Source organism: Calonectris borealis, chromosome 2 (assembly GCF_964195595.1).
Source record: "Calonectris borealis chromosome 2, bCalBor7.hap1.2, whole genome shotgun sequence".
In the NCBI taxonomy this organism is placed as follows: Eukaryota; Metazoa; Chordata; class Aves; order Procellariiformes; family Procellariidae; genus Calonectris; species Calonectris borealis.
Window position 1 is genome coordinate 94,285,783 of NC_134313.1, and position 14,878 is coordinate 94,300,660.

The 14,878-nt window shown below is 57.6% G+C and overlaps 1 protein-coding gene across 1 annotated transcript; it reads right to left on the bottom strand.

Annotated features, from left to right (window-relative positions):
- Nucleotides 1-8,747: 8,747 nt before the first annotated feature.
- On the bottom strand, nt 8,748-14,492 carry FOXC1 (forkhead box C1). Its single transcript, XM_075142570.1, has one exon. The coding sequence runs from the start codon at nt 11,036-11,038 to the stop codon at nt 9,329-9,331; it is 1,710 nt and encodes a 569-aa protein (XP_074998671.1). The 5' UTR covers nt 11,039-14,492; the 3' UTR covers nt 8,748-9,328.
- Between the last annotated feature and the right edge of the window lie 386 nt (nt 14,493-14,878).

A 14,878-nucleotide genomic window follows, 5' to 3' on the forward strand; every position in this document is an offset into this window, starting at 1 on the left:
TTTTGCTTTTGCTCCCCCGGCACGCCCAAGAAACGCTCGGGCCGGCTGCGAAGCGGCAGGGCGGGCAGGGGAAGGCCGGTCGCTCGCCCGGCGGAGCCAGCCTGCGGCCGCCCTGCCTGCCAGGGGCCGGGGAGGGGAGCGCGGACCCGGCAGCCTGCCGGGAGGCCCCCGCTGCCTGCTCCGGGCCGGCCCCCGCCCGGGGAGCCTGTCCCACTGCGTCGTGGGAAGGGGAGAGGGTTACCCTGCCCCTGCTACTACGAAGCGGGAGAAGCGGGATAGCGGGAGAAGCGAGATAGTAATGGCAGCGCTGGGTGGTGGGGGCTGCCCGGGCGTGCGCCCCGTCGGGAGGAGGGGGTTCAGGCGGGCAGGGAGAGGAGAGCGAGCCCAGCTCCTGCCCCGCGGGTTGCGGAGGGCTGGGGCCCGCTCGGGAGAGCCGGCCTGGCCCTGCCTGCGGCCCCCTGCTCCGCGGCGCCGGGGTTCGGAGCATCTAAGGCAGGGCTAGCTCCCCTGCGCCCGCCGCTCCGCATCTCGCAGCCGTAACTCGGCCCCTCGCCTCCGCCGTGCGGGCCGCTGCCCTTCCCCCGGAGCCTGACTTGCCAATGGTAAAACTGCCACAAAAACATCTTTTTTTCTCCCCCCCCCCCCCCCAATTATTTTTCCCTTTCCTGAGGCCTTTCAGGGGCGCTCGGGACCACCGGCCATTCGTGGGCTGCAAAATCCCCGCAGGGAGCAAGCAGCGTGGCGGATGCCCGCGGTGGGGTTGCCCCACAGGAGCACAAGCTCCTGCCACCTCTGCGAGGGGACCGGGGCGGGGGTCGGCCCTACCCCGGGGCCCACCGGCGGCGCAGCCTGGCCGCCGCACCTCCTCCCCGGCCCTGGCGCGGAAGGCCGGCGAGACAAAGCGGCGGGGGTTTCCTCGGGGTCGCGGAGCAAAACCGCCAGCGCCATCTAAAAATACACCTCCTGCTCGCAGCCTCAGCCTGAAGGGTAAAAGCAAAGGGGGGTGAGGGAGGGAACAGACCCGCTACTCGGGCACGGGGTGGATAGGTGGTGGGAAATGGCTGCGCAGCCAGCTCCCGTCGCGCATGGAGACGGATCGATTGCTGGAGGTGTATTTAGAAAAATAAAAAGTGTAACTTGGGGGAACGGAGGAGTGTCCCCCGCCTCCTCCCCGCCCCCCCCCCCTCCGGGCCCCTCGCACATAAAGCAGCCGCGTCCCCCCGGGCGGACATGAGGGTCACATCCTCTTCCCTTCCCTCGCCCGGCCGGGAAGGCAGGCACGGGGCTGCCCCGGGGCAGCGTGGGGAGAGGGGGACCGGCCTCGCCGGCCGGGGGTCGCGGCTCCGGGCCCGCACCCCCCCCTCCTCCGGGCGGCAGGTTTGCAGGGGTGGGAGGCGAAGGGAGGCCCCCAGCCGGCTCGCAGGGCCGCGCTCCCTGCCTCCCCGTATGACCCCCCTTCACCTCTGATACTTCGCTGGCGGAGCATTGTCTCCAGACACAACAAACCCAGAAAGGAGCGCTGGAGCAGGCAGAGCTCCAACGTTTTGACGGGTGGAAGAAAAACATCAACAGATACTTTGCAATTATTTGGTGATGGGGGCTAGGAGAGGCGGGCGGGGGAGAGGTCGGTTCGCAGCAGCAGACGCTAATTGCAACCTTTGCTTTGCTAATGAGCCCGCACCGGTTCATTCCCCGCTCTGTCCCGTTCCCCCCCTCACCGGCGGAGCGCTTGGAGGGCGGGGAATGGCGTCGGGAGAAAGCCGTAATTTTTCTGCAATTCGTTATTCGCTTTTAAATCCATCCCATCCTTGAGAGGCCAGGTTAGAAGCGCTGGCCGCGAGCACTTTCATAAATCCTCGCTAAGGCAAAACGGCGAGCAGCTTCTCGCCGGCGGAGGCGAGGGATGTGCGCGCCCGGCTCCCGCCCGTCGCCCCGCAGCCAGCGCCCCGTCGTGCAGCGCGGGCAGCCGGGCACCCGCGGCCCCGGGCGACCTGCCCCTCCGCCAGCGTGCAGCTGCAGACCTATTCACACAATCGGAGCGGGGAAATACGTCTCTACGCACACACATATACAGAAAAAGAGTTCCAGTAGAAACTCGAATCAAAAAGGCAGTGCGAATGTATTTATACTGGGTAATCTTGCAAGCACCGACATTGTTTAAACAATTCTCTTCTGCTTTGGACGATATTATCAGTACTTTTACATTATCGTTCATTGGAAAACATTCTTCTTTTTCCTTATTTCAAATATTTATTTAAAAAAAAATTAAACTCGGCCCCTTAAATGTTCTGGCAAGTAAATAAATTCCAGGAACGGTGGGGGGAAAACGGCTATGTCGCTTCTTCTAAACCGAGCGCTTGCCTACCGAGGGACGACGGCTGTAGCGATATGACCCGTTTATTCATCGATTCATATAATATATAAATATCCTGAACTCATGAGTGTAATAATTTGCGTTTTTTCTACTGGAGGAAATTCAGCTATTTTAAGAGTTAATGATTCTAAATGTGTTGGTTTTCCTGTATTCTCCCCAGAGGTGATGGGGGCTGGAAAGGAGGGGGGATTCCAGTTTGGGGGTTTCGTTGGTTTTGTTTTAATTCTGCTGAACGCAGTCTAAAGCTGCTGACCTGAATGCGGGGTAATACACTGCACAACCAAGCCCCCTGACACCTAAAGGTCAGGTGAAAGTCTCCAGCAGGTAAGTAGCGGGCCGGCTGCCTGCCCAGCTCACTTGCTCTCTGGCTCACAAATTGTTCCCTTCTGCCCACCCAAGTCGTCTCAAGCTGTGTTTATTTAGGGGGCAAAAAATTGCCGACCACCCAATTCCCATTCAGCCGGAGAGCTTGTGAGCTCTCGCCGGTAGCCCGGGCCGCCTTCCCCCCCATCCCAGTGCTTTTTAATAGCTATTACTTTGCGGCACACGCATACCAAGCAAGGGGCAAATTACGGGCCTAGAAGGTCGCCGAGGTGCCCGCAGCAGGCGCGTTTGTCTGGGGGCCGAGGGAGAAATCCCCCCGCAAACACCCTGCCGCCTCAACGGAGGGAGGGAGCGAGCGTTTGCCGGCTGCCTCCCCGGCCCGCGCAGCACAAAACGCCGGCGGGCTGGCGAAGCAGGCGAGGCCGGGTCAGGACGAAAACGAGCCCCTCGGACCGCAGGGGCTTCCTTGCGGGGCTGTGCCCCCGCCTCCTCCCTGCGCACCGATGGCCCCGCTTCTCCCTCCGAGAGAGCTGGGCCGGCACCCACCGCCCCTCGGGTCTCCAGCAACCACCACCTTCTGCATCCGCTTCCCAAATCTCTGCACGCCAGCAGCGTTCCCACCAAACTAAACCCAAGGCGAGAGGGGTTAGTTGCAAGTGACACCGAGGGCCCCTGCTCCTGCCGGACCCACCGGAGTGACCCTCGGGAGGGCTGGGGCTTACTTCTCCGGCCCTCCAAGCAGGCCTTTTAGGACGCCTTCCTGCGAAATGAGGGGGTCCTGCTCTCCTCCCCTAAGCACCCGGCCGTTTGCTCCCGCTGTCTGCACTGCCAGCCCCCGGGCTATGACAAGGAGACCGGCCCGTTGCCTCAGGTGCGTGTGTAAAGTTTTAAGGGCGGGGGCGGCAGCATTGCTGCGAGGGGTCCCCGGTGCCCGCCGCGGCCGCGCTCCGCAGCGCCGGGGTGCGGGGTTGCAGCCCGGCCCCGCAGAGAGTCCCCCGCGCAAGGAGGCGGCCCTCCCCCGCCGATGCGGCTATTGTTTCGTTCAATTAGGCTCCGCTTGATAAAAAACAATCGCTCGTTAACCCTCGCCCTCCTCCCTCCCGGCTGGTGTGTTGTGAATGGCGACATCGTCTCCCTTGACCCCCGTCTCCTTTTCTGTCTTTCTGTCCCCTGAAAAATGATTCCGCGAGCTCTGATTGAATTTTATTCCTTCCTGACCTGGCCCGTTTTTATTGCATGGACACCATCAATCTTGACCTAACGCGACGTTTGTTTATTACTTTGGAAAGAAGCGAATGGCTTTATGAGCCCCAGCGTAATTAAACCAGGAGGGCTACGTTCACCGCGGCACCGCACCACCTTTGGGGCGGATTCACAACACAGACAAGCCGCCGGGGAGGCGAGGCAGAAGGGGAAAGGGAAAGAAAAAAAAAAAAACACCACCAAACCCACACGGGAAGCGTAAGTGGGATCCTCCCAGCTTGTGTGCGAGATGCCGGCGAATTGAAACCCATGCAGATCCCCAGGGAGCACCGAGCAGCTCCCTCACGCCATACTTGAGGCCCGCTAGGTCGACGCGGAGCGCCTCTTGCGCAGCTTGCCGCGTAAATCAGTGCTCGCCCTCCGCGCCGCCCCGACTGCGCGCTTGGGTGCGCCACCTGCGCCCCCGCGCAGCAACAGCTCGACCTCTGGCACCCCGACGGCGCCCACCGCTGCGCTCCTCACCTCCCTCCCAAAAAAAGCCACCCGCGCATCTTAAAACGACGGAAGCATTTAGCCAACGTGCCCGGCCCCAACGCAGGGAACCGGGGAAAAATGGACTGACCACGCCGAAGGGCTTAAATTACTTTACAAGTGAAATTAATTTAAAGCTCATGTCCAATTAGCGGTTGCTGTTGAAATGGGTGATTTCGGGGAGAGGATGGGGGAGCGCTTCTACGCGCCGCACCGCAACTCCTGTGCGCAGCGCAGCCATGTGCGCGCCTCAGTGCTGCACGCTCTTTTGCCTACGCAATCAAGACGGCGTGATAAAGACTGCGCATTGTTACCTCACGCTCATCTTCACGTGGGCGCCGAGAGGCGCTCGACCCCCGGCCGTGCGCGACCGCTCCTCTCTACGCGGCGGCACCGCGCTGCCTCCCGCAAAACCCACTCCGGCCCTTGCGGGCGCCCTTTGCGACTCGTCCGCAACGCGCAAGCAAAGCCTCCGGAGCCGATGGCGAAGCTTTAGGCTCGCCCCGCTCTAATCGGCGCATTTTTGGGGAGGCGAGGGCAGGGGACAGCCTGCTGTCGGAGTACAGTCGAGACGCTGCTACCCCAGGGTTAGTGATAGCGTGACGAAGTTAAGCCTGACTATGAAAATACCCCCGTGCCAACTTCGAAGCGCCTTTCCGGAACTTCGTGGCTTTCAGAAAGGGCCCCAGATATCATAAAACGCCCATTTGGAAACATTCCCTTAACGTCTCCATCCACAACACAGTCTCACCGTGTTCTCCCTCCGACCTGGCCTGTGGAGGTAGGAAAGGGTTTTTAATCCATGTCCTCTCAACTATTTGCATGCACTTCTCTGCTCGTTTTGGTTATGACCTTTGCAGAACATAATATGAACTGTCACTCACATTAAGAAGAAATTCCGAGAAGACTTAGAAGGGAGAATATTCCTCTTTGCGTTTTCTTCAGTTTAAGTGACAGATGAGCAAATACAAGTAAGAAACCACCAGAACCAGTTAAACGGAATGGTCCCTCAAATTAATTAAAAAAAAAAAAGTGTGGTGGTTTTTTTTTCTAGACGAAAAGCAAAGCAATAGTTTTGGGGAAAAAAAAATCAGCTCAAGCTAAAAACACAACACAAAGCGCCGTGCTAACCTGGCACCTAATGGACCGCTCTGCAGGCAAGGCTGGGGCCGAGCGGCACGCGTCCCCACTCGCTGTACGCGCTGCCACCAAAGATGCAGAGGCCTTACGGATGCACCGTTCAGCTGCTGCCTGGGCGCACCTCCCGTGCCCACCTCCGCGCAGGGTCGGACCGCGTCTCTTTTGGCGTTCAGGGCAGGCCCAGTTCTGCTGGGAGACAATCACAGGTCAGAAGGGACACTCGGGTTTGCCTCCTGCTCGCAAGGGGAAGCACAGGAGGGACGAGGGCCCCTGCCCCGCGCTGGGCCCCGCTGCCCGCAGCCGGACGCCCCGCTCCGCGCCCGCCCCGCTGCTCTGCCCCAGCCCGGGAAGGTTTCTAGCAAGCCCGCCGGGCCTTTCCCCGCCGCAGCACCAGCAGCAGCACCAGCAGCAGCAGCAACAGCAACGTGTCACGCCGAAGGGCCTGGCCCGGCAGAGCGCGGAGCGGCGCGGCCGGCCCAGCACCGCGCAGGGACCCCGCGGCACCGGCCTGCGCACCCGTCGGGCCGCCTCTCCCTGCCAAGCCCGCGCGATTCACTGCCTACCGGGGGGACCCTCTGCACCGCTAATGTTACTTTTCGTTGTGAGCAATTTCTGTGTGGAGGTGAGAAAAAAATTATAATTTTTTTTTTAAAACCCAAGCCGAAGCACGCGTGTGCGGTGAGCCAGCCCGTCGCACCGAGAACCGGGAGGTGACCTCCGCCGCGACCACGCACGTCACTTCAGGGAAGGGATCCCCCCCCCGGGGGCAGAGGATCCCGGCACAACCTACCTGGCGGCCGAGCGGGACGTTTTCCTTCGCCCCCTCCCCGACTGCGAGCCGCCCCCCGGCTGGGCGAGCCTCCCCCCCCCGCCCCTTTTGCAGCCAGGGCCGCGGGGAGCGCAAGTTACGCGGCCTCCCCGCGGTGTCGGGGCCGCGGAGGGCAGCGGGCTGCCCCGGGGCATTAGCGGTAATTATAGACGGCACTTGTTCCAGCTCCGCATGCCCCCCCCAGCTCCCCTAGTCGAGCGGCACTACTGACAATCCAACGGGTGATTAAACGAGCCGAGCTAACAACTGCTTTCCCTCCTATTTATTTTCGCCACAAACACCCTACCGCTGGAGACGGCCGAGAAAACCCAAAATACAGGAAAGCCGGCGCCTGATCGCAACAAAAATAACAGGCAAATAGTACACGCTATTACCTCTCTACCCTCTCCGTTCTTTAATTTTTAGTTTTATTTTAAATACCGGGCGGGGGGAGAGGCGGGAACGGCGTTACCCTGCAGCCACCTCGCTGGCAAACTCAGCTGCCGGAGGTAGAGGGAGCTGCCGCCGCTGGGGCTCCCCTTGCCAGGGAGGGGAGCGAGGGAGGCAGGCGGCGAAAGCCCCGCCGTGCCCCGGGCCCGCCAACCCCGGTCACAAGGCGAGGGGAGGCGGCAGCCGCCAGCTCAGCTGCCCCCCGCTCGGTACGGGGACGGTGGGGAGCAGAGGGTGAGCCCGGCCGGGAATAGGTAACATTTTATTTTTCCCTTTACTGGTGAAAAACGGGGAGCTGCCATTAAAACGTGCCCCCGGAGCGAAGGCGTTCAGCTTTGCTCGTCCTTCGCTTGAGCTTTAGCATAACCGGACGGCGGAGCGTTTGCATTTCTCTCACACAACTTAGCAAACAAATAAATATAAACAAGGCCGGCAACCTCTAGTAGAGCTACTAGCACGAAAAAGCAAAGACTATGCCATAGTTAAACATATTTTAAGCCAACGTTATAAAATGACACCCCTCCCCGGTTCATTCGATCTGCTGAAGGTGTTTTCTGAATGTTAGATTATCGCTTTGGAGGGGAAGCGCAGCTCAAAAGCGAGGTAATAGGGTTTAACTGTAAATACCTTTGTATTTATTTACAGTGTAACCCTTAACAATGCAACAGCAATTACTGCTAAGTGTTGCCTTTAGATAAGAGATACTGATAGGAAACTGTATTATCTTGAAAGCAAACTTTAGGCCTTAAATATCTGCAATCAAATAATCTTCTTCCCAAGTCTGACTGACAAGGCAGATTCTTTTAAGTTAATGAATTTATTGCATTTTGGTGGTTATTTACAAAGGGGGAAGGTGATCCCCATTGCCCGTAGGTTCTTAATTGCAAATTGTCCAGAAGGTGAGATTCTTGATCTGACAAGACGTCAGTCTGTGCAGCGCTCATCTACTACCCTGGTAATATTTTTTTTGTTGTTTTTTTCCCGATTTGAGGAAAAAGGAGGGAAGGAAGGAGACCAAAAAAACCCCCAAACAACTATATAAGAAAAATTCTCCCACACGAACTCTTTCTAAAATAATTTCAGTCCGAGCAATTAGGGCACTTCCAACATACCAGTATTGTCCCTAAAGGACAGGAGTAAAGCAAACCTATAAAGGTGTAAGGGTAGACTGTACAAGCACCCTTTAATCCAACTACTTTTTTTTTTTTCTGAAATAAAGTAGTACTTTAAAAATATATATTACAGAAGCGGCTTCACGGATGTGATTGCGCGCATTGCTACCGATTCTATCAAGCAGTGATTTATATGCTTACATTATATTTAAGAATATACATACTACAGAATATCTGGCATCTACTATACACCGTGGAGTTTAGAAACATATGCAATGCGTATATGAAGCTATAAATAAATACGTAATCCTTCTTTAAATATAGATACATATGTAAATCCTATATATAAATACATTTGAAAAACACACACAGATCGATAGCTCGATATATACACAGTTACACACGGGCAGGAATCTAGTGCATGTACTTCTACCTCGGAGTTACCGCTTAATACATCCTTACATAGGCATATTATTTAAAAAGCCGTAACGTTGTCATACTACTGTGTATGGTCAAATGTTTCCAGGTCTTGCCCATTAATTGCTAAGAAAACGTGTTTGTTTATTTGCCAACTCAGAGCTGCCATGGGAAAGTATTTTTTTCCTAGCGGATAAGGCGAGCTGACTAAGTGGAACATATTGCAGAAGAGACTGAAAAGGGATTTTTCGACCTGGCAGTTCCTAAATGGTCTTTGGAATTTGTGCGGAGGGGAACGAGCTGTTCCAGCGACACAGTTAGTTATGAAATCCCTTTTCCCTCTCTTTCTCTCGCTCTCTAAATGAAAGTATTAAAATATACAGACGTGTAAAGGATCATTCCAACTGAATGGTAATTTATTAATAAACAAACAATGCAATACCTTCAGAATATTTTCAACAAAAAAAAAAAGAAAAATATTGATAGAATAAGATTAATACAGTTTCCCTTTTTATATATAGTGAAAAAATCAGCGTTTCAGTCAATTTTAACGTCACTTTTCAGGGAAGGGGGAAACACTTTCTGGCGTTTGGTCCGCAACATCCAACTACAAATTAAAAATAAATTACTATGTCGCAATTTACATTTTAAAACAAGTCCTTGTAAAAGAGGAAGGAGGGGGGGGAAAAAGAAGCTGGTGCTCTACGCTGGACTTTTCGCTCCCTTTTAAACACGGGGCATGACAATACCTGAAGGGATGGGGGGGGGGGGGAGTATTTCTCAAAGCAATTAAAAAAAAAACTTACGTGTTATTGGAGTAACACTGTCCTTTAACAAACCAAGACATGCTTTGGGGCTGTCTCTGTACAAAAGCTTTTCGCGTGCGCTCGCTTCCCTCCGCGGGCGCGGCGGGGGCCGCCGGCGCGGTGCTGCGCGGTGTCCCCGCGGTCTCCCCGCGGCGGGGCGCGCTCAGAACTTGCCGCAGTCGTAGACGAAGGCCCCGGAGGTGCGGTAGAGCGGCTGGCTGCCGGGGAAGGCCATCTGACAGCTGCCGCCGCCCCCCGCCCCGCCGCCGCCGCCCCCCGCCCCGCCGCCGCCGCCGCCGCCGCCGCCGCCCGGCGAGGCGCTGAGGCCCAGCCGCGGCGCCTCGAAGACCTCCCGCGGGGCGGCGGCGAAGCCCTGCTGCGGCCCCGCGTAGCCCGCCGCGCCCGCCAGCGGGCCCAGCTCCCCCGCCGCCGCCGCCGCTGCCGCCGCCGCCGCCGCCGCCTGGTTGAGGTACCAGGAGGCCAGGCGGCCCTGGTGCGGGTGCGGGTGCGGGTGGTGCCCCTCCTGGTGGCCGCCCGCCGCGCCGCCCAGCCCGCCGTGCCCCAGCGCCCCGCCGCCGCCGCCGCCGCCCCCCGCCCCGCCGCCGCCGCCGCCGCCGCCGCCCGTGGGCATGGCGTAGTCGGGCAGCGGGTCCTCCGCGGGGCTGGCGGCGTTGGCGGGCAGGTGGCCGGGTCGGTCGGCGCCGCCCGCTGCCGCGTAGAGGCTCATGGCCTGCATGTTGCAGTGGTAGGTGCCGGCGGCGGCGCCGGCGGCCGCCTGGCCGCAGGGCGAGCCGTAGACGGAGCTGTGGCCCGGAGAGTAGCCGCCGAGGGACAGGGCGGGCGGGATGCCGGTGCGCGGGGCGGCGGCGGCGGGGGCCAGGAGGCCGGCGCCCAGCTCGGCGGCAGCCTGCGGCGAGCCCCGCAGCGAGGTCATGATGTTGTCCACGCTGAAGCCCGGGCCGTGGTGGTGGGGCGGCGGCGGGGGCGGCGGCGGGGGCGGCGGCGGCGGCTCGGGGGCCTCCAGGCTGAGGGAGCGGCTGGAGGGGAGGGTGCTGCGGGGGCTGCCGCCGCTGGAGAGGCTGCTGCTGCTGTCGGGGCTCTCGATCTTGGGCACGGCGCCGAGCGGCGGCGCGGCGCCGGGGGGGGACACGGCCTGCGGCGGCGAGGCCGTGCCGTTCTCCGTCTTGATGTCCTGGATGCGGACGGGCGGCGGCGGCGGCGGCGGCGCGGCGCTGCCCCCGGCGGGGCCGCCCTCGGGCTCGGCGGCGGCGGGCGGCGGCGGGCGCGGCGGGGCATGGTCCTTGAGGTGCAGGCGGTCCTTCTCCTCCTTGTCCTTGACGGCGTCTTTCTTCTTGAAGCGGCGGCGGCGGCGGAGGAAGCTGCCGTTCTCGAACATGTTGTAGGAGTCGGGGTCGAGGGTCCAGTAGCTGCCCTTGCCGGGCTTCTTGTCGTCGCGGGGCACCTTGACGAAGCACTCGTTGAGGGAGAGATTGTGGCGGATGCTGTTCTGCCAGCCCTGCTTGTTGTCCCGGTAGAAGGGGAACCGCTCCATGATGAACTGGTAGATCCCGTTCAAGGTGATCTTCTTATCGGGCGCGTTCTGGATGGCCATGGTGATGAGGGCGATGTAGCTGTAGGGCGGCTTCACCATATCCTTGGGCTGCGGCGGCGGCGTGTAGGGCCCGTAGGCGCGGGCCATGCCGGCCGGGTACTGCTCGTGGGCCGGGTGGGAGTACATGCTCATCGGGGCCGGCATGGCCGTGTAGCCCCCGCCGGCCGCCGCCGCAGCGGCGCGGTAGTAGCTCTGCTCTCCGCCGAGGTACGGCACCACTCCCAGGGAGTTGGGACTGGACACGGAGTAGCGAGCCTGCATGTCCTCCCGTCAGCTTTCCCCCACCCTCCCCGCCGGACCAAACAGCGCGTCCCTTCCCCCTCCACCCCTCCGCCGCTCCGCGGACCGAGCTGGACCGGGCGGCCGGGCAACCCCCACCCCCCCACCCCCCCGGCGGAGCGCGGAAAAAGGGAGGAATAACGACGGCAGCGCCGAAAGTCTCCTCTTCTTCGCCCAGGAAAGCCCACCGGCAAGCTCCCGCACTCCACGCGGAGGGAAAAAAAAAGAAAAAAAAAATCAAAAAAAAAGGGACAAAAAGGAGGGGGGCGAAAACGGGGAAAAAATGTTTTTGAAAAGAAAACGGGGGAGGGAAAAAAAAAAGTAATCGCAGCGGAGAAAGCAACTTCCAAACGCAGAAAGAGTATTAAGAAAATAAAACCTTTGCAAAGAGGCTCCCACGCTCCCAGTTCCTTGTTCCACGGGGATCTGCAACAAGTTGTCTGCAAAGGAGGGACAAAAGTAGAGGGATGTGTTTTGTTGGCTTTTTTTAAGCGAGCAGCAGAAGAAAAAAATCCACCTTCCCGATCTCCCAGTGCAAAGTCTCCCTCTCTCTCTCCCTCTCGCTTTTTTTCAGTCTCTTTTTCAGTCGCAGGCTGCTTTGGGAAGCATCGGAAAAACTCCTGAACTTTTGAGCATCCGTCACCACGGCGAGAACTTTTTTACGCACTTACAGTTTTCTCCTTTTTTTTTTCCTCCCTCTCCTCTCTCGGTCTCCTTTTTTTTTTTTCTCCTCTCTTTTTTTTTTTCTTTTCCTCCTTTTGCAGGCGGCCCAGCTCCGCCCCTCCAAGCCGGGGCGGCCAATGAGGGCCGGGAGACACCCGGGGCTCTGAATGAGGAGGGAAAAAAAAAGGAGTGAGCGAGCAGAAAAAAAAAAAAAAGAGTAAAAGAGAAGGGGAAAAAAAAAAATCCCCGCAGCAGCACTGGGAGCTGCAGCTCTCGGGGACCGGCCACACACGCTCGCCGGCACACGCGGACGCTTTGAGCGCCGCGGAGCCCCGGGCTCGCGCGGGCCGCTGCGCACCCGCGGGGACCCTCCCGCCCCCGCGCATTTTGCGCGCCGACCCGCGCGAACCCTACAGCCCCGTGCCTGCCTGCCTGCCCGCCCGCCCACCCACCCGAGTCCTTACGCGCGCGGTCGCACTCGCACACACTCCCTGGGCACACGCACGACGTGCATGCTTGCACCAACGTGTGTGTGTGTGTGTATATGTATATGTACATGCTCCCCCGGAGCTCTTCCCACCCACGCGCGCACCTCGCGCTCCGCCACGCGTGTTTCTCCCCCACTTCTACTTTTTTTTCTTTTTTTTTTTTCTTTTGCTCATTGGTCTGTTTTCTCCGCACGCTCCTGTCGGGCTCTCTCCTCCCCTTCCCTCCGGGCTGCCGCCCGTGTCGGCGGGCAGGCTCCACGCCGGTGTGCCGGCTCGCTCCCTGCCCTCCCCGACCAGGAGGCTCTGCCTCACCCCGGCTGCCTTCCACCCCACCGCCCCCCACCACCCGCGGGGACGGAGGGGAAAGAGTGTGAGTGGGTGTGTGGCTGTACGGTGTGGGATGCCCCTGCCCCAGCAGCACCACCCTGCCTGCAGCCAGCTGCCTGCCTGCCTGGCCAAAAGCTTCTGAAGAGATTGCATTCCTCCGGTTGACAAGGTTTTGACGAGTCCTCCAAAGCTCCTTTTTATTAATCAGCCACCAAGGGCTTTCCTCCCTCCGTCTGCAAGGCAAGCGCCCGCTGCCTCTGCTGTTTGTAAACACGGGCGCAGTTCTTTGTACGGGGTCTTTAGCTCGCTCCTTCAGGTAATCTTTACAGACCTTATGGGATGTGATACGGAAAGCGGGTCCTTGCTTTATTGATTGATTAAGACGGAGAGGGCATACTTTTGTTCCTAATCTGCTTCAGAGTGAACTCCGTGGTATGTCAGGTGTGTCAAAAGAAAAAAAAAAAAAGAAAAAAGTACAATAAAATGAATGTTCCTTAAACTGTTTGGCCGGTTCTGCTGTGAAGATTTGATTTGCGTTGCTGTTGCTTTTGTCTAAACATCTGAAAGAATATTTGGGCTCTAATCAGAATAACACTTTAACGGGAGCTCAAAGGGAGCAGAGACTGAGGGCTTGGTTATTTCTTTTTTATATTTTCCTTTTAATTTGCTGTTATATTTTAAGAAAGAAGATTTTCTTTTTCGTACTTAAAACACGAGGAGATTCGTATACCTATTTGCACAGTAGTATTTTACCAGTACTTCAGATATTCGAAATCCAACCCAGTGCTCTTCATTCATTTTGCAGCCTATACCTCTGAAACTTCATTAGCGTTAATAATAGATCAGTTGAAAGGAACAAGCTGAAATCTATTTTAAGGCGTGGAATTTGTACGGGAAAGATGTGTGTGTTTGTGAGATGAATTACCCACCCTGATCTTGTGACACTACAAATATGTCAAAAGACCCTTTTGGCTTCACTGACTTCAAACCCTCTTTCCTCACTTTTTACTGTGATCTATTGCTTTGGGGATCGTGTCTTTGGAGCGTGTTAAAGGCGCATCGTTTGCTTGGTGGTATTTTACCAGGTATGGCTTTTCCTCTGAAACATCAATCCGTTGGTTAATAAAAAAATTGTACTTTAAATCAGATGCAAGTAATGTGAAGGAGGTAATTTACATAGCCTAATATCTACTGCTTTTCATATTCAAACATAACGGGTCTCCTTTTGGTAATAAATGTCAGTCCTTTAATGGTGAATACATTATCCCGTTTAGCCTGTTGTATTTCATCGTCTGGAATCTTTCACCTGCTCCTGCCTAATTAGACGTTTTTCCCTTTCCTCCCACCACGGCAGAATTAATAGATGTGCAAGCACTGGACTAGATGTCAATTCCAACACTTTATATTTTCAAAAACTCTTTCTTGCTTTGCTGGGGGAAAAAAAAAAGGGAAAAAAAAAAAGAAGGGCATTTTAGCACGTTTCCACGCAGCGCAGGTCATCCGGTTTTCCCACGCTATTACCTGCCGATAAAAACAATTTCCATGGGCTTCCCGCTCGCTCCCATGCGCGGCCGTGACGTGCCGCTCCGAGAGCCGGACCCTTCACTGGCTTTTTCATTTTATCTGGACAAGGTTTACGGTAGCGAAGCTGTTTCTCAGGCAGGGGCTGGAGTAACACCGAGAAGTTTCAGCACAGGGAAGGGGGGCCATTAATCCGCCGTATTTTGCATCTAATATATTTTGCAATAGCCACTCTGATGCTATAATTGCAAACTGACGCAATTACTAACGTGTGTTAAGTTACATACCTCAAACCAGCAGGACTCTGGTTTCTCTAGGCGAGGTACAAAAGTTACCATTGTGACGGTTCATAGAGCGATTTGGGGTTCGTGTGCGTGCGTGTTGGGGGGAAACAACGGTTTTAGGGAGGCAAAACGATCAGTTCCCCCCCTCTCCCTCCCCCCCGGTGTGTTTGGATACCACCCAGAAAGAACCCTTGGCGCTTGGGTTTCTCTCAGCCGGCCGCACTACCCAGCCGCCTTTCCCCTGCGCCCTGCCGCTGCCGCCTTATCCAGCGTGGCCTCCGGGTGGGAGAGCCACATTCGAGGTGCACCGCCTGGGTCTGCCGCCGAAACGAAGCAGGACGGCGGCAGCCGCGGCCACCGTGCCCCCCCCGCCCCGTCCCGTGCAGACACCCGGGCAGCGGGCACGGCCGCGGCCGCCTCCCCCCCGGAGCCGGGCGTGGGGCGCCGGCGGCGGGACGGGAGCCCCGACGGGCAGCCCCGGGCCGGGGGAGCCGCGCTTTTCTTGAAATCCTCCGAGGCTTCGCGTGTGTGGTCATTTG

What these genes read in the sequence shown, in the direction of transcription:
- FOXC1 (XM_075142570.1), bottom strand. Translation starts at nt 11,038, where the DNA reads ATGCAGGCTCGCTACTCCGTGTCCAGTCCCAACTCCCTGGGAGTGGTG.